The following is a 25,343-nucleotide window of genomic DNA, read 5'->3' on the forward strand; positions in this document are numbered from 1 at the left end:
ACTGTGTTTAAAGTATTGAAATGCATCCGTTACTACCCACACTCCCGGTGCTGTGCCAAAACAAAACAGAAGCAATAAATCAAAACGCTAAAACATTCAACAGTCAAGTGTGAAACATGAAACATGGTGCAGAATCTACAAAGTAATTTCCTGTTACTTAAATTAAATCAGCACAAGGAAATTTGAGAGACTTGGGACCAAAGGGGACTTTTTATTTTAATTTAAATGTCTCATGATTGTGTTTCTTTTGATGTTTAGTCTATTATATTCTTGTGTATTATGTTATTATATTCATGTTATTTTTATTTTTGCTTTTTTCTGGCCATGTTCTGTGTTTTATGATTTAGAGAGAGAGAGAGCAAATGAATGTACAATGGCACTGTCTTGTATTCCAGAAAATTGTTAGTCTAGTTGGAGTATATGTGATGGCTTTGGCTGAGCCGTCCTTCCAGACAGTTTTCATAAATGTCTTGTTGCTGAAAAAATACAAGAAAACATACTGTATTTTAATTCACTTGCTACAACACATTTGTATCTAGTAGTTTTACCTCATCTAACTGATAGACAGTGTTTACCATTTCTGCAGCTACAGGTCGTGTCTTCCTACAAAGAAAGAACAGTAGAGATGAGCTTTTTCTTAATAAAAGTGGTTAATACTATTTCTTTACTTTATGACGATACATAGCAACTTACCATTTGCAGAAGAGAGTGGCCAAACAAACACAAACCATCCCAACACAAATTGCAGAAATTATAATTATAAGCATCAGAGGTTTTTGTTCAGATGATCCTTTATCTAGGGAGGGGGGAAACATGATCAATATTCCAGAATCCCTGTGTCCAGATGTGTCAGGAAGAAATCTATGATAGAATGAACTGTTTAAACGTCAGATGGCAGTTTTATTGACCTGGTTTATCATCAATATCTGAATGTTGTATGTTGAAAGGATTTTAAGCCATAAGATGAATCGTTTGTGAGGCCAATCTCTAATAAATAATGCACAGGTTTAACCTTAGAGAATCATAGGTTTAGAGATTTCTTTCAAAAACAGTGAATCGGCCACAGAGTTTTATAGATCCATCTGAAATTATTGACATCAAATTTTGGAATGTACATAAACACAACCTAGTATAAGGTTTTGTATACAGCAGAAAGGAGACTATGATATTACAACTAACAATTAAAACTAACATGACATGTCCATAGCTCAAGATTTATACACTTTTTTTTTTTATATGGATCAACGCACCTTCAACGTTGAGTATCCAACTCTGCTCCCAGACACCTGACTCTGTGGTGGTCTCACACGTGTAGCTCCCGGCATGGTCCCACAGAACATTGTGAATAATCAGCGCATACAGTTCGGCTTCAGAAAACGACATATTCATTTGAAGTCTGTACGCTTCAGGATTCCAGGTTATCAGTTTCCGTGATGCATATGTTACAAGTTTGGTTTTATTCTTGGTCCATGTTACTTGTCTGAGACTGCCAAGAGACTCATTTTTACAGAATAATTTAACTTTGTCCCCAATAATTGCAGATAATACATTTGGCTCTGAAAGGACAAAACAAAAGATGTCAAGTGCAATGATTGTAGCAGATTATGTTAATATTGAAGCATTGTCTTATACCTGCATTTGATGGAATGCAGAAAAGGCAATATGACCACATTGTTATCATGCAAAAAAGGCTGTAAGCATGTGCCATTGTGCCTGTGACATAGAAGAATTTTCAGTTAGTTAATTCAATTACCGGTGTATATAGTTTTAACACTCAATACATTAAGAGATCATGTCAAAGGTCAATGTGGGTAATAAACAGAGTGGATGGAAAACTATGAGCAAAACCTTTTCCACAACTAGTTTAGTCTGTGTTTAGAAAATGTCAGTTGATGTAAGCTCATGTTTTTATCACAAACAGTGGCTTTAGATGCGGTGGAACAAACCAACAAGCGCTCTTTTGTTCTTCTCAAAATGTGTGTGACTGTAAAATCTCTGAATTGTTTATCTTTGTTTGTGCTGTTATATTGGAAACAATGTTGTTAAACCTATTACTTTTAGTTACTTTGAATTACTTTTACATTTTGAATACCGGTGTTCTACAAAGACGTGGGAACTCAGGTCTGAAGATTCAGTTTCATATGGTTAACAAAGATTTAAGAAACCACACTTACCTCTACAATCACTATGTCAGCGGCTGCCTCAATGTGTAACAGAATGCAAATAAATATAAGTGCTAGCCTGGAAAGTATCATTAATAGTTTTTTACAATTGCAAAAAAAACACAACCTTAAGTGTGAATTGAGTATTGCAATGTGGCAAAATGATGTGGCAAGTGAATGATACAAATTGCACCCACAAAAGTTTCCAGGAAGTGGATGTCAAACACTACAATGTAACCCTGTAGCTTTTGTCAGCTACTATTCCACAGGAAGAGCTGCAACATTTAAAAATAGATTTGAATGTATTATTTTGTTTGTTATGCAAATAAAGAAATATGAATGACAATATACATTTATTTTGCCAGTAGGTTATGATTATATCCATAAATATGCATGTCTTTGTTTACATGTATGGGCTATTGGCCAGTGATTCTGAGGAATGACTCAGTTAAGAAACTTTTACTCTGTTATAAATGAGTATTGGAATATTTAAAATCATTAGGTAAATGAATAAACCTTGTAAGAACGCTACAATAGATGTTCTCTATAAATAAGCATCATTTGACCATCAAAAGTGGCTCAAGTTGTAAAGGTGTAACGTTGTGTCATGAAAGAAGAAAACATATTTACAGTGAGAATCAATAGCTCAGTGCTGCTCTCTAGTGGTGCCAATGATTGAGTACAACTCCAAAGAGATGTCCAATTGGTGGTTTTCATGGTTTTGAATGTGAGCTTTCCCTGAATAAATATCCATCCATCCATCCATCCATTTTCTACCGCTTGTTCCCTTTCGGGGTCGCGGGTGACTGGAGCCTATCCCAGTGACTTCGGGCCTTAGGCGGGGTACACCCTGGACAGTGGCCAACTTGTCGCAGGGCCAACACAGAGACATAGACATTACAGACAGTTCACTCTCACATTCACTAGGGCCAATTTAGAGTCACCAATTTTGCCTAACACATGCATGTCTTTGGACGGTGGGAGAACCCAGAGAGAACCCATGGTAACACGGGGAGAACATGCAGACTCCACCCAGAGAGATAGTCTGGTCCAAGAATCGAACCCACGATCCCCTTCTTGGGAGGCAAGAGCGCTAACGGCCTTTGCCACCGTGCACCCAACTGAATAAATATCCTGAACGAAAATTCACAAGTGTCAACCCTGTTCATTTATATTAGACCCCCAGAACTCCCTATATTACAACAAAGACTGTTTTAACAATATTCTGTTATAACTTATTCATTGTTCATTGTTTTATGTTGCACCGCATAACCAAGACAAGTTCCTATGTTTGTGAGTTCAATGGCAATAAACCCTTTCTGAGACTGATATTCATTTTAGCTGCCTCCTTCTGTGTTGTAATTATTGGCCTGTACAATGTTGTGAGGCTGAAAAAACAGCAATTATGCATGAAATAACTTAATTAAGTAACTTAAGTAACCAACATATTTTGCAGAAAGAAGAATATGAACTTATCCATGTGTGACTTTTTATTGAATTGGTTCACATTCCAAAACATTTACTGCCACACATAGAATATCAGCATAGAATACAAGTTAGTAGTAAAAACATTTTGTTTTTCTCTTTGGAAAATTTAAGCATATCTTCTTACAAACATACAGTGCTGCAACGAATCTACAAATACAAAAAGCGTACACGTATTCATTCTCTAGCAACACTTACATTTGAGCTTTTGTGGCATGTGTTAATACTCAGTATTGGCATATGAAGGCAAACTGTGGCTGGGGGTCACAAAGGAGACAAAGCTGCCATCTCTGTGAAATTATTGAGAGCCTTTTGATCATGCCCCCAAAACCAACACTGTGATTGTGCACACAGAGGCACATTGCGATGTACAGTAAGCCTGCACTGACTTTTCTACTGTCATTTGTTTGATTTAAAAACTCTATAAAAGGGGAGTAGGATTACTTAAAACGTAAGCTTTTAGATTTAAATATAGGCAAAGGTTTTCTTAGGTCCCAGAGCAATACAATCTATTGAAACAATGTAACACAATTTACATTTATAGGGCAGAATATCATACAATGATTGCAGTTGGATAAACAAAGTGCGCCAATGTAAATGTAATTCAATTGCAGTAAAAGTGTCTCCACCACAACGTTTTTTCCTTGAATTTTTACCATTGTAGCATTGGTCTTTTGGTTGCTGCTGTTTGTTTCTTGGGTTTGATCCTAAATGTTGAAAATCTCTATTTTGACACAAACAATTAACAAATAAAGTTCATTTGACATTATATACATTATTAGACATGAGAAGGGGCTTTATGTACAGTGGCAGTTGCCCATGATTTTTGTATTTTGTTTTGAATTTGTAAACAAGCCACAGTTAGTCACAAATCATTGTCACCGTGACATGCCGAGCAAGGATTACTATGTTGAACAAAAAGTATTAAGTCTATCGTGTGTTATTTTTTTACCACCGGATCAAGGATGCTTGTTTTCATTGATGAGTGCCGTTTCTTTTATTGTCTCAGTTTGAACAATAGTTTGTGCTGATGCGGCATGATCTTTATCGCCCGGACGCCTGTTTGTACAGAGCGAAAAGAGAGGATTTGGCCTGAGGTCGCTACTATAGACTATTCTCTGATAGGGCAATATGAGCCCCAGCTCTCGTTCATGGACAACTGATATCACAGTGCACAAGTCTACTTTAAAGGTCAACAACAAGCTGATCTCCACTGTTGAGATGCACAATCACTTTTAAAAAGACATTCAACATGTGGTCATTTTTGTTTCATCACTTCTCAACTTTGGGTGCCACCAGGTATACAAACAGAAATCTGATCATAAAATGTATCCTTGGGTGGGTGTTAAGGCCTCATGTCCTTCACCTTAAAGGTCACCAAAAGATTTGCTCTTATCAACCCAAAAAGCTGTTTCCTTCCTCAGAAAGAACTGTGTTTCTAAAAAATGTTTGCATTTTGTTGATCTTTGTGAGAGTTCTCAGACCCACTTCCCTTACAACCACATGGTGCTGTTTTATGGGAAAAAGTCAGCCTAACTACAGTGAAATGAACTGAACTGCAGACGCACAGAGTACAAACTACTTTCTCTCCCCTACTTTCTCCAACCTTGTACAAACTCCTATGCACTGTTTGATCGAGTAAAACTTAGAATAGAAAAAGATGGTTCTAAAAATGACCATAGGTTTTCATCAAGTAAAAACAGTTCCCTCCCTTCCATGCATATTTTATAGGTATTGAAACACATTCATAAAAAAACTACTCTGTCCTCGTAAGTCTACTTTTTGTCTAGATCACATTATTTTTATTATTTTTGTTCTAAATGTTTTTCACTATTTATATGCAGCTCACTGTTCAACACCTGTTTTCATAGTGAGCAGAGTTTTAGATGCCTGTGTGTTCAACATTTTCAGTGTGGTGTGAGCTTCTGTTCTCTCACATTTTCATACAGTGAGGTCATCTGACCTGGCCCTGCTACTGGCTTTGCTCATTCGGCTCAGCGGTCTAGTGTCCTCTATCGTATCCGATGCCTCCATGTCATTTGCTGCTGCTTGCACTTCAACATCCTCATCAGCTAATTCCTCCATTCTCCCTTTCTCTGCCTCTGCTGACTGCACTTCCTCCTCATGTAAAGTCACCCCAGCCGTCTCAGTGGTCTGGGCGTAAGACGGTAGAGTCTCATCATAAACCTTTGAGATGCTCTCCATGGGTAGCCCCTCCTCAGCCTTGTCCTCCAGGCTTTGGAAAGAGGGGAGGCCTCTCCCAGCCTCCATGCCCACCTCAGTCAGAGGATAGAGATGTGCTACTGGAGGGACCTTTTCCTCCTCCAGCAGCCTGTAGCCCTTTGCTCTCTGTAATGACGGCACTGCCAGGGGGACTAGGCCTTTACCTTGTGGTGAGGGCAGAGCTGAACCTTCACCCTGGGCTGGAGCTGGTGCTGGCTTACGAAACACAAAGCGGATCTTCTTCAAGCCCAAGTGGCTGATCTCCACAAAGTTGAGGAAGAGAGAAACACAGGCCACAGCCAGCATGAAGATGATGAAGACTGTCTTCTCTGTAGGACGGGATACAAAGCAGTCCACAGTGTTGGGGCAGGGCCAGCGGCTGCATTTGTACAGTGGCAAAATGCGAAACCCGTACAAGAAGTACTGGCCAACCACAAAGCCCACCTCAAACAGTGTCTTGAAGATGATATGGCAAATGTATGTTCTGAGCAAAGTGCCTTCCAGCCTGAACTTCTTGCTTCCCTTGGTGCTTGTCTCCTTTGTAGTTCGGACACTGCCCTGATCTGGAGCCAGTGGTAAGCGTTCCTCGCTCACCTCTTGTTGCCGGCTCAGTTCTGCCTCCTCACGTTCCTTACGTTTCTCTTCCATGTGGACGTGGTGCACAGCGTGGCCAACATACACCAGCGATGGCGTGGACACAAAAATGATCTGCAGCACCCAAAGGCGAATGTGCGAGATTGGGAAGGCCTCATCATAGCACACATTTTCACATCCAGGCTGCTGAGTGTTGCACACATAGTCAGATTGCTCATCACCCCAAACAAACTCAGCAGCGGTGCCCAGGATGAGGATACGAAAAATGAACAGCACTGTGAGCCACACCCGGCCGATCACCGTAGAGTGCTCGTTGACTTCCTCTAAAATATTGCCTAGAAAGCTCCAGTCACCCATGGTCGGTCCGTAGCACTGAAAAGTGAAGAGTGGGGTAGGGAGGGAAACAGGGTGTACCCGAAACATGGGGTGGAGTGGTCAGGTAGGACGAACAAGGGGAGGAGAAAAGAGTGTCAAAGCAAGAAATGATGAATGTGGAACACTGATGCTTTCAATATTGTAGAATAAATTTCAAGTATGACATTTTTTTGTGTAGAATATGGATTAAAAACAACTGTTAGTCATAAAACCCCCCACAAAAAACAACTTGGGCACTGTCGTCTATAGCGTAGAATAAGTTTGATTAACAGAAATATAAAGTAATACATACAGTATAGAAAAACAGCAAGTAGCATTGCAAATTTTCCTCGTAGATATGTATATATCAAAAGCAATAAACAGACAAACTATTCAGTCAAATATATCATATTTCTATATTTATAATGCAGAGTTTTAAATTAAGAAAAATGGGCAACTTGCCACAGCTGCGGCTCCGGCAAAGTTGAGTCCTGTCCCGTCCTCTTGGCACCCGACAGGGAGTAGTGAACTTTTTTCTGCCCTCTTTCCCACCTAAAGCCCTGTCCTTGTCGCCCCACTGAGCAGATGTGAATGAATCGGCTCTGATGGTTGGTTTTTAGTTAGCTGCAATATTTAAGCTTGGAGCCAGACGGCCTTTATTTGCGGGCGACGTGTGGTGACGCAGTAGACAATAGGATCAACCACGGCGGTGCAGGGATGTATGGGAGCAGGCCTCAGGCTTCCATACCAACATGGACACTGCACGGACAGGGCACCGGGTCCACAGCACCACTTGGATTCTCCATGCAGCTGCTCCACATGTAGTCTATGTGAAAACAGATACAGTGAAAGAAACAGCAGCCGCCAATCGTCCTCTAGCTGTGTGCCCTGTCAAACATCAGAGCAGTGAGGCAGGTCAACACCGAGCCACTAGCTTTGGCAGACATAGAGGAGGCGAGTGTCCAGTGACCAGTGTGCTCTTGCATTGTCCCATGTTTCAAATGTACCGTGTTATATGTTTACAGCTACATATGTGTTGCATGTTTGAATTATATTATAGATAGGCTCTTTATATCTGTGTAGACATACATATGTGTTTACGTCCTTTGGGCAGAGTCCCTCTGTCGGAATGTAAAGAATGCTTCAAATGAACTGCACACTTGAATGAAGCAAATTGGGAAAGCAAGTCAAACTTTCCTGGATCATGCAAGAACAACACTCAAGAGGGATCTTTGTTTGGAGGAATCCACTGTGTTTTTTAGAGTGAAATGCTATTGCACCTGATCTGTGCTATGAACATTATGTTTGCGTTTTATTTACTGTTTTGGCACTAAACTTTGTTATTATTATTATTATTATTATCTATTTATTTATTGACACTTATATGTCAATGTCAACTTTGAGCACATTTACAACACCACCAGCTGCCCAAAGTGCGTCACATGAACAATTCATGGTAAAAACACAGATAAATAGAAATGTAATTACAAACACAACATATTATAAATACAGTTAACTTGTGTTAAAAGCCAATGCAAAGAAATGTGTCTTAAGAGCAGATTTAAAAGACTTGTTCCACAGTTTGGGGGCAGCCAGGGCAAAGGCCCATTCTCCTCCAGTTCTTCAATAATCAGGATCTGAGCACATTTAACATGAATTGGTTTTCTGACTTCATTGATCTGGCTGGGACATGGGCTGATGAAAGCTCCGTCAGGTATAAAGGTATTTAAAACATCAATCAACATCAATATCTTAAAATCAATCCTGAAAATGACAGGAAGCCAGTGAAGGGAGGCAAGCTCCAGGGCAATGTAGATTATAGTACACTATTGTATATGCACTGTGCATGCCATGTTTAATTATATACTGAATTATTTTAGAAGACATTTTTACAACTTATTAAATGTATGGAGGAAGAGATATAGAGATGTTAGTGTGTTTGTCTGTTGATGTAGTTTGTTTTTTTAAGGATGAGTGAGGCAGTGGAGTTTTTCATAAGAATTATACACCATCACCATCGAGTGGCACCTTTGGAAAATGGTGATGTTATTTAACCATAACTTTGAAATTTGACATTGTGACATGGTAAAATGGAGTGGTCAACTGCACCTCAAGTCCACTACAGACTCACAGATATTATTCAAACAAACATGAGATTATAAGTAAAGAAGAAACAGGAGGGTTAAGTAGTTATTTTCCTCTTGTGTTGGCCGCCATGTTCAGAACCAGATGACTGTATCCACTAAGTTTGGGGACCAGAGTTGCCTTTAAAGAGTTATGTGTTGATATAGTGAACGCATGCATGCTAAGCTCTACGCTGGACCCGTGAATAGCAGTAGGATTTGACACAAAGACATGATGTCATGATTTAGGGTGCGGACTCTTTTGAGTATATCCAGTGAGGCGTAAGGTTAGATTGGAAAGCAGCGTAGAGCACGAACAGGCCCTTAATCAGGTAGTTAGCAACTCAACAAACATCACACTGTGATCTGCATATGGAAATGGTAACACAAATTCTTCTCCTGCAAAGTTGTTTTTTTATTAAATAGGAAGCAACAAAAAGCTACTGATGTAACAAACTTGATTATTGTTTTAATATAGATATATGCTTAATTCTTAGTGCAGGACAAAATAAGCAACTTTCTAGACTTTAGGTGGTAATAGAAGACATTAAGGAACAAAAAAACAAAAACTGTTATATCAAACTAAAATAATAAAACCCTGGAAGAATGACTGTGCTTTGTCTGCTCCTATTCTCAGTGGATATTTAAATCACATGAATTGTGTGTCATACAAAGTTGCACAGAAAAGAGTCTTTCAGCTGCAGTTTAGAGAGATGCCATCAGCGATGGCCTTCACAGATACAGCGTGACCTGGGGCAGCTCTGTGTCCCATGACACAGAGGCGCTCTCAGACCTCAATGGAACAGGCTTATACTTTAAGACATTACCACACTTATTTCTAAGCCCTCGTTTGTTTAGTGGCAAACGGAACGCTTACATTTTTGAACTGATATTTGTAAGTGCATCAATTTTCTTTGTTACCGCGGTGACCTGGATCTTTTCAATGTTAAAACATTTGGTTTTGCCATTGGAGGTTTTCCTCATGAATCACCTAGTCTATTGTGTAACAGAAACGCTGCAATAAAAACATTTATTCAATCAATATCATACTTTAAAAAAAAAAAACTTTAATTAAACAAATATGTACATTAGGTAAATATAGTAACTCCTGATTTCAGCCTAAATTTATGCCACATTTGCCATATGTGTTGGTTTGCTAATAGTTAATTTGCTAAATCAAAAACTATTGTCAATGCAGGGTCAATTAAAGTGCGTTTTCTACAATGGAACTCTTCTGGACGAATGAGGGATTACACCGACATGTCTTAACCTGACTACTTGGTAAGAAAAAGTAAATACTTTTTCCGGCTATTGGCAGACAGTTTATTAAAATACTGTTAAATACTGATCGATGATTAGAAAGATTACAGATGAGAGAGTGTTGTTTAAACACTGAGAAGAATGGACTGACTCACAACCTGCATTTGTGCTCCAGGTCCGTCCTGTTCTTTTATTCGTAATATATGAAGATTCAAACATTTTTATATAATCTTTTTTAAACTCAATTCTCAATAGCAAAACTGGTTGTAGATTTGTGGTTCTTTAATGAATGAAGGCGATTATAAGTCTATGTGGCTATGCGGATAATGTAGATTTGACAGAGGAATGCAATGCAATAAGCACATTTGGCATTTGACACTTAGCTGACACAAACGAAGAGGGCTGAGAGACTGTGAATAAATTGTTCTCATAAGCAGAGGAAGAAAATAGTGGAAGGGCCACTTCCTATGTATGTGGCAGCGGGCAGTAGGGACAGAGCACAGGGGGGACGTGCGACACAATGGAGATATTTGGGCGGAGGGTAGACGAGTGCTTAGCGTCGGGAGTGAGCCAGTGCTTTGTGTGACTGGATGAGAGCCCTCGATGGCTATGGGGAGAAGCTTAGATAATAATTCAGCTCAGACAGGAAGTTAAAGGAAATGTCTGCCATCTTGGTGTTGGGTTGTTTGCAGGACACACTTTCCCACAATCTCTTTGACCTTTTTTGTTTGATGGCATTATGTCGACCTTTCAAGCATCAAGGACCAAGTACAAGCATCCACCCTACTATAGTCTGTGTTTTTAGTCTAGGAAACTCACTTGGCAAGATCATAATTACATGGGATTCTTATACTTGTATCCACTGATATTGATACTAATATATTCTAGTACTTGAGGTGTGTGCACGCAGAGCAGGACGAACTATGTCAAGAACTATGACTATGTCTGACTTAGCAGGGAACACCCACCTTGTTTCTATGAGAGGAACACATGGCCTGCCACAGGATGATTTCAGGCGTCCACATCCCTCCGTCGGCCCACTGCCCTGCACAATGTTATCTGGGGCTAGGAACGCTGGCACACAGGCTCGGCCACACACTGCCAGGCGTCCAGAGGAGGTTCTCACACACTTTCACCCTGCGTGACAAATGATTTACTGTTTAGAGTCAATAGTGTTTCCTTAAATGAAGCTGATCGTTTTAACAACAACTAAGACAAACAGAAGCCACACTACAGTGCCCGGTCAGATAAGGCAGTTTGTGTAGGGCTAGGTAATTAATCCAATTTTTATTTGACATTTTTAGTCATCAATGATATGAGCGGTTCTACAGTTATATACAACATAAAAACATAATAAACAGGAAATGAAACCGAAACATGTACAAGTTCAATCCTAAATGTTTGCATGGGGACCAGTCGCTCCAGTCCAAGGGTCGTCCTGGAGCCTATTCCACCTGTCGGGAGCATGTGAGCAGAAGGCAGTCTTTCCAATTACACCCAAGAAACTGCCAAACTTATGTGCATTTGCCACAGTGTCCGGTAGTTTGTACAATTAACATAAATAATCTGGACGTTTTTCCACATAGGGTTTGTAACTAAAAATGAGGTGATGTGGCTCTCTTTGAACTGCAAGTGAGGGCCAACCAACTTTTGAATATAAAATACAAAGATGGGTGAGAAACCTGTCACCAGTTAAAGTTTATCTTATCTTATTCTTAGTAAATAATGTAATGAAAAATACATATCTTGTACAGTCCCTAATTATGTCTATATTTCATTATTGTGACATTTACATGCATGATTCCTCCACTACTCTGAAGCTTTTAGATTACATTTATCACAGTACTTGCCCTTCATTTGTCCCACAATGGGGTTGCAACACAGATTAGATACAGAAACAGATTAGGCAGAAGTATAATAATAAAAAAGAGAAAACTCTTATACTCATAATAAAAATAATACTCTTATTTACAGCTGTTGTATGGACAGAAAATATTGCACCAGGAGGATTGACATTATGCCACAGTATTGCACACGAGTATGACAGTATTGCACATGAGTATGACAGTATTGCACATGATTATGAAGATGAATGACATGTTCAGGACTAACAGTGTTTGTTGTGAAGTCTGACAGGAACAGGAAGGAAAGACCTACAAAACCTCTCCTTCACACAGCGAGGGTGGATAAGAAAAAGCAACTATCACTAATTAAGGTGGAGCATTTTTATCATAACTTTTTGGACCAAAGAATTTACTTTTGGACTTCCAAGAACATGGTTCAGAACAAACTTTACCGTTACAATTTGGGAGTAGAGTTTTGGGGATGAATGGCGGGACAAAAGAACGTGTGAGTTCTGGTCTGTCTTCAGTCATTCTGTTCACTTGAAATAAGACAAAGTCACTCTGTTAACACGTGAAGTGCAGAGTGCGCACACAGGGCCCGTCTATCCTCATGTCTGGGTTTATTTTATCCGGGTTAGGGGTCTTACAGATATCCCTCTTCCTGCGTTTGTTGGGTCACTCCTTCATCACGGCAGTCTGAGATGCTGCAGTCTGCAGACGACCAGAACATGCCGTTAAGAGTCCAAGTTTCCATATCTTGAATAACCTTGTTCACCACTTGGGTGGAGGAGGAACTGACAGAGGCCAAAGCATGGGATATGTTTAGCTTTCCAATGCTTACCTTTTCACTGCCCAAAGAACATGTTATAAAAGCTTGTATAAAGTATAAACATTGATATAAGATTTTAACTTCAACCTGACTTTTGGTCTGACTTTGAAATTCAGTATTTTTTGCTTATACTACGAAAACCCAACGAGAAACTGTAAGAGCCAGACTCTTAAGATAACAGTTTACAAAAGCAGAAAGTTACCCAGTGTCTGAGCTGATTGTGATGTACCTCTTTTGACATCAAGGGTTCAAGCATGCCTGACCCATTTATGCGTCCAACATTATTCCTTGTGTATAATATCAGTCTGGGCAGGGTCATAGGTCACACAGTAATAGCACACAAGCTATAGCTGGAGATACAAACATATGTTCAGTGTGTCAGGACCCAAATAAACCCGACAGTCGTCATGGCTGAATCCTCACTGCTCCTCACCTGTTCACGGGGGATTTGCAGCTCCATAATGAGCAAACAGAATCATTTCAATCATTTACCGCCGAGACCATGTGCTGTGTTGTTCAGAATAACTTTGAGAAGATGTTCTGTTGTAAACTTAATGGAGATAAGATGACTGATTGATGACTGATAACTGACCGGTTAATTTGTAACCTTAAAATTAAACTTATTATAAAGTGATAGTTGTACACTCAAGTAATAGTTTGCTCTTTGGTGGTGAAAATCAATAAAAACTATAATCCGGAATGCTAAAGCTGTAACTGTCCTATAATCCAGAGGGGCTGGGGAAGCAGGATCATGAGAGCTACATGCCCCGGACATGAATAGTCTGTTATTGCTGACCGATATGGAGGAATGAATGAGACCATAATGAAAACAAATGACACACCATGTATTTGGGTCTCAGAACCCCTGTCATGGACATTGGGAACGGATATCTCTGGAGGATACTTTTGGCGGGCGGGAAAGGTGTTATCACAAAAAAATGGATTACACAAACTGCACCAGCAATAAAGGACTGGACCGAAATCATAATGGACATACGGAAAATGCAAAAAATCACATATGGACCGAACTTGGAAATGGACAAATTCGACATAAACTGGACGAAATGGGACTCACATTATGGATCAGGTGTGCTCTAACCTTGTATTTTATTTTCATTTGGATGCATTATTCTAAAAACGGTAATCTCAAACAATACATACTTTGTATTTTCTCTGGTTCCGCCCTCTCCGCACTTTCTTTTCTTTTTTTATTTAGTTTTTCCTCCTTCTTTTTATTTATTTATTCTCTTCTTCTTTCTCTTTTTTTCTCTTTTGACAATGTTACTGGACTCTATCTTTATTTACACACACATTTTTGATTGGTCTGTGTTTATTCTTTCAATAAAAAAGAAAAAAAGAAAACAAATGACACAAATGTGACTAACAATTATTTGAAGGTGAGTTACAGGCTGTATGTAATAGCCATCTAAAACTTTCTCAACTCACTAAACTAAGTACATTTTTTTTTTTCTAATTCAAGCTAAGACGGGTTGAAATGTGGAAGACATTTTACTGACTGAGCTTTTTCCTACAACTGCTCTATACTTAAGCTACTGGATGAAATTAAATACAGATTCTCCATGGCTGAGATTAGGTCAAATTGAGGAAGGTATTCACTGCAGGCTTCGTGTAAAGATCCTATCACGTTTCAATTCTGACAGAGCTCAATGGAAAGGTCCAAGTCGTCTTGAAATGTAGCAGTAGTTTTCCTTTGCCCGTCATGTCCTTTGTAAACTGGGAGGGAATGCTAGTCAAATGAACCTTTGGTGTAGGTTTTATTATCATCTCAGGAAAGGGAAGTTTTAGACCAACCTATTTGCAATGTGTACAAAAAAATGAATAAAAAAATAAATATTATATATAATATTCAATTATAAACTATCACGTGAATTTGTTGTCTCTATGGGTAAATATTACTTTATATATTTCATACTTTGTTGTTGCGTGGGCTTGATACTTTATTTACCCATTTCAATGAGCTAAAGTTTGACTTCATTGCAAAAATATCCAGACAGAGCACGAAGTTATATACGAGAAATCCCCTTGGTAACGGGACATGCATGGGTTGTCGTTGTCATCCAAGTTTCACCCTATCTTAGTGAACTACAACAAGTACATTGTGGAACTTAAAGGAAAACGCTAAAGATATTTGAAACACATTTCAAAATCACACATATTATGTATTATGAGAACTCCACAATGAGTTATTGCATGTTTGTTGTCCTGGAATGGAGATGAAAGACTTGCATTATATAATTTTATCTCTAGGCAATGGAGGATTCCCCTTTTCATACTGTATGACCAAACCAAGAACACAAAGAACACAAAGGGTGTAAGTGTTTGAAATGTTTGGTATATTATTCCATAAGCAACAACGCAAACAGTAAACTTGGCCATACCAATTTTAAGTTCATGAACATTGTGGAAACAGACTGTTTAGATTTGAAAACTACTAGGAACATGCCGTAAATATGAGTACTTTGGAAGTTTACTCAGAGCGGAATTGCCATTGATCCCAGAAAACAATTCCACTTCCCCTCGGCTGCTGCTGGAGAATGCTTCCCAGCAGAAAATAGTGCACCAGGGATGTTAAGACGAAAAGGGGGGGTTACGGAGGGAGAAAGGAGGAACCGGTGGGAGGGCCAGGGTGGGAAAAAGTCTTGTGTGATGCCTCAGATTTTCTTCTGGTCCCCCCCATTAACACTTTGGAGTCGGTCAGCCGCTGTCCAATAAGAGCAGGCGCCTCGGGATCAGAAGTGACCGTCCCCTGACACTGGCCATCACAGAACTGACTTATTATTCAGGTGAGTCCATTTTACATATTGTGTAAATTATGTATTGGATGTATAAAATATACTACTCAAATAAAAAAAGCTAAAAGTAATATTTTCCCCATTGCACCCGGACCAGGACTAACTTTCTTAGAATTTTCAAGTGATTTCATAATGTACATAAGAGAGTGTATTTGGGATTTCAAAGATTAAATATTTTTTTTAAATATACAAAAATATACTAATATTTAATTAGAACCAGTAAAATGTTCCTTTTCTAATGATAATAATAATAATAATAATAATAATGAAAATACACATATAAGGTGGGGATATCCAAACAAGATTTATGAAATAGAATCCAGTTCTATTTATTATCTTGCAAAATACCAACTAAAAGAAATGTCAATAAACAAAGCAAAGAATACATTTCCAATCAGTAAGTGTGGGATATACTGTTACGAACTTAGTAAGAACTAAGTAAAAGAACAGATAACTTATAGGAAGCTTTAAAAAAAAAAAAAAAAATCTAAATAGAAAAACTCTTATAAACAAAACTCTTATAGACAAAATCTCTCATGTTCTTAATAAGGAATAATATTATTTGTTTTTCAATATCTACAAAGCATATTATATATATCTTTAATCTGGTTTTCCTTCTCTGACACCTGACAGTGTGGACGCCTCTGACAAAGAAGTTTAAACAACAGTTACCATAATGTAAATCACACATCAAGGGGTAACCTTTAAACCACTATAAAAGTCAGTGCTAGAAAGTGTGACACAAGCTAAACATTAACCAAGTCCATTTCCAAGTAAAAACAGCGGCAAAAAGCTCCCGAACATGAGTCAGGAATGGAACCACCCAATAATCTGCTTGTCATTTGATCATTTATTTCTCTGTCACACCTTGCAGTTGTCCACTTGTGTTGCCGCGTAATGCCATTTGAAGCTAAACAACCGATCATAACAAAGCTGTAGGTCTGTGTACACTTGGCAGTTGGAGATCCAAACACCCATGTAAGGCAGCAGTCCGGCCGCTCGCTAACTACCGAACGATTCAGATGAGAAGTATTATGACTACATTTGCTTTATAGGTCACACAAACCCAAACTCACCCTTTGCCAAGGCCAGCGCAGCTCCAGTTTACCTCACTCATCCTCCTTTGTAATCCTTGCCCTCGTGGGAGACAGTCCAGCAGCCGTAGACTGGGATTGACCTCGGCACGAGTTAAGAACATTGCCACTTTTAGATACAGCCTCAAGTGCAGCCTCAGCTTTATATCAGTCATTTGTATCGCTCATATTTGGTGTTACTGCATGTGATATCAGCTGAGTCCAAAACACAGATTCAGGAACTCCAGCTACATCACGGCCGACCTACAAACTATTCTCTTCGACGGCCTTAATCTGACGTTCATCATTCAAAGCCGGTCACAGCTACATAGGCAAGAAAACATGAACTAACTGTTTTTAGTGATACCAGAAGAGAAAACAGTAAGCATAGCATACATGGAATAAATTATGTTAAATACTAAGAAAATATGACAAAATGATATTACATTGAAAGTTTGTTTTAAGTGAACTTTTTCCTGCCATAACAAAATTGTATGTTATCTTATTGTGGGTTTACAAAATATTTGATCAGATGAATAAGTAGTGATGGAAAAGATGAAATGCTAAAAGGAGTCTTTATTGCTGAGGCAGAAGTAGTGTTGAACTACATATTATGCCTTGTAATCATTAAAACATTACTTTATTTCTAAACGAAAGGAGACGAAAATAAACTGGGCCACGCTTACTTCTGTAATTAAAAAATTACTTTACTTAGTTACTGACGAACAGTGGCGTCATTGATCCACAGTGCTGTTCTATATTCAACACAATATCAGTGCTGTATTGGTGCCGGCCACACCAAATTGGGTTTTATTCTGTTTAATAAAGATCTGACGCAAAATTTGTCCCACTGAAAAATGTCAAATAAGATGGTTCTTTTCTCAGTACTTCAATGAATGTTTGTTAATGACAAATACATTATTGTCAAGCGAAGAGGTCTTAAACTAGATCCTAAACACGATTACTGAAAAGTCTAAATGTTCAACAGTTATGAATAGTTTAGCCTTAACGAAGGTCAGTCCAAACACAAAGTCCCAGGAGAGGCACAGCTCTGAGAGGACTGGGCAGATAAGATAAGATAAGATAAGATAAGATATTCCTTTATTGTCCCACATGGGGAAATTTCATTGGTGCAACGCAGGTAGATACAGAGGTAGATACAGAAGAACAGATCACTTATAGGAAGTCTGAAAAACACTTTCAGTAGAAGATCTCCTATAAACAAAAACTCCCATAGACAAATAAATAAATACCATTTCATGTGATCCCGACCGTAATTGCACATGAATATGTGTCACGACAGCACATAGATTGCACATGAATTTCACAGTAATTGCACATGAATTGCACATGAATTCCAACAGCAATTGCACATACGACAGAATTGCACATCAGTATTAGGTTAGGTCAGTATTGCGCCGGGATAACGTGACGATCTCCGGGTAAGACGACTGTTCTCCCCAGTTTCATGAGTTCCTCCTTTGTGGAAACGCGGTACGGCGCCGGCCGGGGGGCGGGGCCGGAGCCGGGGGGCGGGGCCGGAGCCAAGACACATCGCAACGACACGACGAAAACACTCAATCCAGCCGAATAAAGTCAAAACAAGTTAATTTAAAGCGATTCCAGTGCGTGTCCCGATCGTTCGTGAAGTTCCTCTTTCATATAAACGTGTATATAAACGTGTACCGACGACACGCCGTACTTTAGCGCGGCCGGAGGGCGCGGGGAGGGGGGGGGGGGGGGGCTGGTGGGCTCGCTCGGAGCTAGCTCACGTCACAACAACACAACGAACGCAACGAAAAACGCTCAAATCCAGCCGAAAAAAGTCAAAAACAGTTGAATTAAAAAAATATTCCAGCGCGTGTCCCTATCGTACAGTAAAATAGAAAAAATATACTAACTATATTTACAAAATATAGGAGATAGAGCACAATAAGTGTGAGAAAGAAGAGAGAGCGTTTACACCGGGCTGCCAGCTGTACCAGCGCCTTATGACGTAGCAGATACATTAGGATGGTATGATGACAAAGGGAGCCAGAGTAAACTACACAGGATTTGAACCTATTTTGTACGGATTCTTTTGTATTTACATTCTACATTATGTTAAGGCTCCTGGTCATTTGCACACTACAAACCAAAGGTATGCATCAGCGTAATGATACCATCATCACGAAGCAATCTACATAAACTTTACATTATATAATGACAAACTGCTCATACTGAAGCATACAATATTTTAATCATTAGCAGAAGAGTAGTTATATTATAAATCTGTACAAGAGTAATAAAATCTGTAACAGTTAAATTAATAACGTATCATGAACAATACGATTCTATGTTCTCGATTTTAACTGTTAAATAAAACGTTCAATAATCAGTACCAGGATTTAGAAGGGCAGTAAAGCATAAATAACAACCGCATTGTTTGTCACCTTCGCACAATACCTCATTTTGATAAGCCCCAGTAATAACATCACATGTGACAAGGTGTTTCCTTCATCTCAAACTTTCACAGTGAGGAAAAGCTGTGGAGTGGGTGCAGCACACGACACCAGTCCAAGGACTGAGAGGGCCTGTTTAACAAAGGCTGCTCTACACTGTTCTGCTGTCACTATTACATCAGCTTTGTTCAGACCACACCCACCAATTGATATGAAGTAAGACAGTTAAATGTGTTTTTTTACATTTACAACTCTTAGTGTACTATAAGACAGGGTTATTGGTACCTGCAAGATTCCATGGTGGATGGTTGACCTCCAAACAAGAGCAAGGAAAGTACTGAATCACTGAATGAAGAAAAAGTACTGGTCAGTCTTGTTCAACCTGCCTGAAAATAGACCTTAATTAATCTAATGACTTGATCTTGCTTTTTCAGATGAAATCCAAAAAGACACAACGAGAGCAATTCCTTTAAAACCTTTTAAGTCTGTCCAAGCAAAAGCCGTCAGATGCTTATAGTTTTTTGGCCACACTTCTTACGCACATGTCTATTTATCTCAATGACTCCATAAAACTTTTACAGCTGATGCAGTAGCTCTCATTGCACTGAAGGACGCACACACACACACACACACACACCCAGCACTGATATTATAAACACATATGACAGGCACGACGAGCTCCAGGCCACTCCACAAAAGCCTTGATGAATGCTTCTAAATCGCTGGTTATTGCAGGTGGGACAATAGACACTTTCACAATTAGGACTGTAGCGTCGGCGTTCCACCTTTGTCTGTAGGAAATTATATTGTTTGGGATTGCTTCCTTTTGAGAACAGGAAGAGGCAATGTGGAATTGTCAGGAAATGCAAGAGAACAGGATGGACATTAGGCTGGACTACACGTGTGATGACAAGAAATATAAGAAATGGGTTGTTATAATTGAATGCTATGGCTGAGCAAAACGAATAAAACGATGCAAAGAGTTGATGGGAACAAAAAGAGCAGACAATTAGAGTTATCTTCCAAACAAGAGTAAGCACTTTGTTTGTATCTATTTATTTGTTTATTTGGTTTGACTGATTCAAGCATGTTAAGCCTGCATTGACCTGCATTTGAGGCTTGAGTACTCTGAAAATTCTGGTATAATCTACCCCTTGTCCCTTTGCTTGGTTGTTATTATTGAAAAAAAAACCTCCAAGTCGCACGTAGGATTCACTGAAATAGTTTTCCCAAAGGCCAAAGCAATACAAAAGATAGTGTGCATAAAGTCTGAAAAGGTAGAACCCTGAGCTTATAATGCCTGCTCCATGTATATTTACACTTAACATAAAGAGCTGCAAACCCACAAAGCACAACATACAGTATCCACAATGTCCATGGATTACAAGAAAAAAGGATATCTAATTGCTCCTTCCAGCATTAATTTTCTTATACAAAGTGTCTTAGTTTTCTACAGTCTTGGTCCAATTTATTCCATACATTCAAACCAACAGCTGAAATATGATGCAGCTTTACATACATTCTAACATTTGGTTTTCTCACAATATCACACCCTTTAATATGATAAGCATATACAGAGGTAATTCTTTACTCTTTATTTCTATATACTCTATATTTATGAAATGTGCAGTTCCAACTATCCTTTAATTTTACAGCATTAAAAAAAGGTTTGTTTGTATGTGCCCTGTAAGTAGCTTTTTTTATTTTTTACAATTCACATTAAATATAAATAAATATTAGTTGTATTAGTTTGGTGTTTGTTTCCCCACACTTCTCAACCATAGGTCATGTACAATACAAGATGTATAAAGCATAACTTTGTCTTTATATAATTTACGTGATTCTTATTGTGTTATTATTCCTAGAAATGTTGCTCGTTAAAGATTATACAGTTTTATTTAAATCTAGTTTGTTTTTTCAAACTTTTTAGTGTTTTAAATTGTTTTTCCACTACACTAGTTAAGTCTTCGAAATCATATTCAGTATATTAATATCATCTGCAAATAATATAAGGATGTCAATAGGCCTTTTTCTGTTATTAAGTAGGTTTAGATCAGAATGTAAAATGGTACTCTACTTATGCTGTAGTTTAATAGTCAATGCAAAAGTCATAATATGCCCAGGTTCCAGGTGAACATGAGGTCTCGATCTCAATGGGCTCTTACCTGGTTAAATAAAGGTTAATAAATAAATACATTTACAAATGGACCGCAAAAACACGGTCTTATAGGAGTTGAAATAACAGAATTTTTAGTGTACATTGAACCATTTCCCCGTACATTAAAATACTCAGTAACTGGTACTAGTAACCGGATGACATGGCCTGTATAGTATCACTCCTGATAAATATTCACTTATCAATTTACCTAAGAGATAATTCATTGTAGTCAGTTCCATTTGGCGAACAGTTGCAGCTCTGGGCATGGACAGAAGGTTCTCTCGCTCATGCTCCCATTTTAGCACTTGGCATCTTAACATAACAGACCACAATGATCTAAATTTAAAGTTTATTGCCATATATATCCACACATGTGAGGAGCTGGGAGGGAGGGGGGTCAGATGCTGTTGACCATCACTCCCTCACACCACATAACCAGAGTAGTTGTCATCCAAGCACGCTCAAAGCCAGTGGACAGCGTTTAACTATCTTTATAGGGAATTGCACTCTTCGGAAAGGATGAATGGTGAATGATGGTAAAGCGCTATCTTTGGATTCCTTTTAAACCCTGCTTATTATTCCAGCTTTAACCTCGGCAACCTCACTCATAAACTACTGCTTTTTAGTGAGTATATATATTTCCCATAACTTTCCCAAGTAAGGTAGTGGGTCCACTTGGGTGACGTGTTGGAAAAAGTTGTCAGCTTGTTATTTTCAGCAATCTTTTTCTTCATGTTGTAACTCATATTCCCTCTTTGATCTCCTAATGGCAAAGTAAGAGCTTAAATTATCCGAGCGTATGTGGAAACATAAAGATTGTCTCTGGATGTAGTTTTGATGGGTTTTCTTGACCTCTGGATAATCGGGGAGTTTATAGCACTCGTTAAGTTGTCTGGTAAAATACCTTATAAAGCCTGACACACAGCAGCTTGCTATACCGCCATGTTTGGGTTAAAACCAAACTAACACTAATGCTCGGGTCAAAGGAGGGAGCACTCTGTATCGAAGGGGGGAGATGTAATCAACACTATTACAAATATGAAAGGGGCTTACCGTAATCATTTTTGAACTAGTCTGTGGACATGAAATCTGCTCTACAGTGAAGTGTGCTTAAGGCAACACTGGACGGCTCTGGGTCACAGCAGAGGACAAAGTCTCCCAGCTTTGACTTGGCCTGTGGCACCTGGTTGCCCTGTCTGTCACTCACACACTATTTGGAATCTGGGACAAGGGAAATGTAAATATCTCGTTGGCGACTCATTCTCATTTCCTTGTACTTTTGCAAGACCTCTGAACTTTATGTTTTTGTAAAATTCTCAGACAGAAAAGACAGACGGTATTTTTATACGGAAGCGTCATTATTTATGTGCATTTTTCAGTAGTGCCGTTTCTTGTACCTTGTGGTAATTGAAGTGGAAAACTAAAAACAATGTTGGGGACGAATTTAGTATGCCAATTCAATATAATCATTGCTTTTTATCCTACTGACAACCCTTTGTCATCTTTGTCAATGTATATTCTGGTATAATAAAAGTATACTGTACCTGTGACATACTCGCTACAACTGGGTAGGATAACGGTGCATGGTCCGTGATGGGGTATCTAAGACGTAAACAAACCAGCAGTTTATATAACGTTCTAATCATATCAACCATCAGTCTAACCTGATGTTCTGGGCTTTGTTTTTTGATACAGGACATCCACTGCACCTTCCTCCTGTGTTCCAGCCTAGTCTCTGTCTGGCCCGGCTCGGCAGTGTGTGAGCAGTGATGGGGGACTGGACTCTCCTTGGGAACTTCTTAGAGGAGGTCCAGGAACACTCCACATCCATTGGAAAAGTTTGGCTCACTGTGCTGTTCATTTTCCGGATCCTGGTTCTGGGCACAGCGGCCGAGTCATCCTGGGGCGATGAGCAGAGCGACTTCCTATGTGACACGCAGCAGCCCGGTTGTACCAACGTGTGCTACGACAGCGCCTTCCCCATCGCCCACATCCGCTACTGGGTGCTGCAGATCGTCTTTGTCTCCACGCCCTCGCTGATCTATATGGGTCACGCACTGCACATCGTGCGGCGGGAGGAAAAGCGCAGACGCATGGAGGAGCTGGAGGATGGCGGAGCTGAGAGTGGAGAGGACCTAGATGGGGAAAAGGAGTACCTCCAGAAAAAGGAGCGCAAGAAGGAAGTTTCCCTTGAAGTGCCTGGAAAAGTGCGGCTCAAAGGGGCACTGCTGCAGACCTACATCCTGAGCATCTTAATCCGAACAGTAATGGAGGTGACGTTTGTGACTGTGCAGTACCTCATTTATGGGATCTTCCTCAAAGCCTTGTATCTATGCAAGTCATGGCCCTGTCCAAACCCTGTCAACTGTTACATGTCACGCCCCACAGAGAAGAACGTCTTCATCATTTTCATGCTGGTTGTAGCTGGTGTGTCTTTGTTGCTTTCAATGTTGGAGCTCTATCACTTGGGCTGGAGACGCATTAAAAAGTGTGTACACAAAAGGACGATGCAGAAAAAAGCATTGACAATTTCAATGTCTGCAGCTCTCGAACCTAACAGCCCACCACGGCCTTCCACCTGCACACCGCCCCCAGACTTCAGCCAATGCTTAGCAGACCAGAGCTCGATGGCCTCACATCCATTCAACAACAGTATGGCTTTGCAACAGAACTCAGTCAATCTGGCCACAGAGAGACACCACAGCTGTGACAACATGGAGCACGATGGGGATTTTTTGAGGATAAGGTACGAGCAGGTACCAACACAGCTGCTGCCCAACAGCTGCTCACAGCCTCCTCTGATGCAGCCCAGCTTCAGCAAAGACAAGCGCCGCCTCAGCAAGACCAGCCGGAGCAGCAGTCGGGCCCGTCAAGACGACCTGGCCGTATAGACTCCGAGACACACTGTGAAAATATCATGCAGAGCAGGGTTAAACCATAATGCTGACTTTGATTGACTGTGAGAGACATACAATGTTTAAAAATATGCTTCTTCTTTTTTTCTAATGCTTGAAAAACAAAATGCAAAACTACTTTACAGGGTCAGATATTCTGAACCTGATAATTGCACATTAAAATGGAATACGTCCAGTAGGTAAGACCAGATACTGAACTAAATATGACATAAAAAATCAAAAGGTTTGTAGAAAAGTCTTGCAATGCAAAACTCCTGTGCCTTAACACACACTATAATAGTAATGTTTCATACAAAGCATTCCTCTGTAAATGTGTGGTAATTGTCGGTGTAATGCCTCATCTGTCCAGGAGATTCAGTTGTCACTTAAAAATGTGTCTGACGCTGAAGACATTTGGCCACTAGGTGGCAACGATGCACTTCTCTTTATAAGTTTTATTTTGTAAATATTGTGTGGTTCACTTATATGTCAAATCGTGTTTTATGTATTCGTGCAGGAGGTTATCAGCTTCTATCATACGTACCATTGTTTCTTGTAGGATTATACCAAAACAGATATAATCCTCCATCCGTTTCTTGTGCATCAGGTTCTAGTTTCACTTGGGTGTGTCGTAATTTACTAAATTACAGCGCACTGAATAAAGAGTTAGATTTTAAACCTGCTTCCTTGTTGTCGTGTTTCTGAGGTTGTATTCAAATGATCCAGGTCAGCTTCAAGCACAGTGATACAGCTAGATTAATTGGTTAAAATTGCCTTATTTTGCTATAGTGGGATTATTTTGACAAAGAGTAAACATATTGAACAATGAAAAAATAAGTAAAACATGATCTAATAACATAACATAGATATCTACATATTGTGTCAAATGTCAAATGTGTGCCGTGCACAACGTAGTCAAATGTAAAACATTACTTTACACGTGTTCGCGGTGGAGGCGGCAGCAGCAGCGGCAACTCTGTGCAGCTGCAGCATTTCAGTGTAGAAGAAGAAAACACACGCGCGGGTTCTGGGACATGATGTTTTTATCCTCCTTCTTCCGCTGAAATGTGCACAGTGTTTGGTAGAGGAT

The 25,343-nt window shown here is 39.5% G+C and overlaps 2 protein-coding genes and 1 long non-coding RNA gene across 3 annotated transcripts; 1 reads left to right on the forward strand and 2 right to left on the reverse strand.

Moving 5' to 3' along the window:
• Positions 1 to 1,515: 1,515 nt before the first annotated feature.
• LOC140359551 (uncharacterized) lies at positions 1,516 to 2,282 on the reverse strand. The gene is made up of 3 exons (XR_011926870.1): positions 2,175 to 2,282; positions 1,633 to 1,713; positions 1,516 to 1,556 (listed from the first exon to the last, which is right to left on the reverse strand). It is a non-coding gene; the product is annotated as an uncharacterized lncRNA (long non-coding RNA).
• Positions 2,283 to 3,634: 1,352 nt separating this feature from the next.
• Positions 3,635 to 7,588, reverse strand: LOC140359548 (gap junction alpha-8 protein-like). The gene is made up of 2 exons (XM_072444523.1): positions 7,281 to 7,588; positions 3,635 to 6,836 (listed from the first exon to the last, which is right to left on the reverse strand). The coding sequence occupies exon 2, from the start codon at positions 6,819 to 6,821 to the stop codon at positions 5,589 to 5,591; it is 1,233 nt and encodes a 410-aa protein (XP_072300624.1). The 5' UTR covers positions 6,822 to 6,836; positions 7,281 to 7,588; the 3' UTR covers positions 3,635 to 5,588.
• Positions 7,589 to 15,555: 7,967 nt separating this feature from the next.
• On the forward strand, positions 15,556 to 24,935 carry LOC140359554 (gap junction alpha-5 protein-like). The gene is made up of 2 exons (XM_072444533.1): positions 15,556 to 15,678; positions 23,055 to 24,935. Exon 2 carries the CDS (start codon positions 23,129 to 23,131, stop codon positions 24,248 to 24,250), a length of 1,122 nt encoding a protein of 373 aa, XP_072300634.1. The 5' UTR covers positions 15,556 to 15,678; positions 23,055 to 23,128; the 3' UTR covers positions 24,251 to 24,935.
• Positions 24,936 to 25,343: the final 408 nt, after the last annotated feature.

This window comes from Eucyclogobius newberryi, unplaced genomic scaffold (assembly GCF_026437365.1).
Source record: "Eucyclogobius newberryi isolate DKJ021-1_F unplaced genomic scaffold, fEucNew1.0.hap1 SCAF_14, whole genome shotgun sequence".
NCBI classification, from domain to species: Eukaryota; Metazoa; Chordata; class Actinopteri; order Gobiiformes; family Gobiidae; genus Eucyclogobius; species Eucyclogobius newberryi.

Coding starts and splice junctions, on each gene's coding strand:
- LOC140359548 (XM_072444523.1), bottom strand. CDS start 6,821: ATGGGTGACTGGAGCTTTCTAGGCAATATTTTAGAGGAAGTCAACGAG.
- LOC140359554 (XM_072444533.1), top strand. CDS start 23,129: ATGGGGGACTGGACTCTCCTTGGGAACTTCTTAGAGGAGGTCCAGGAA.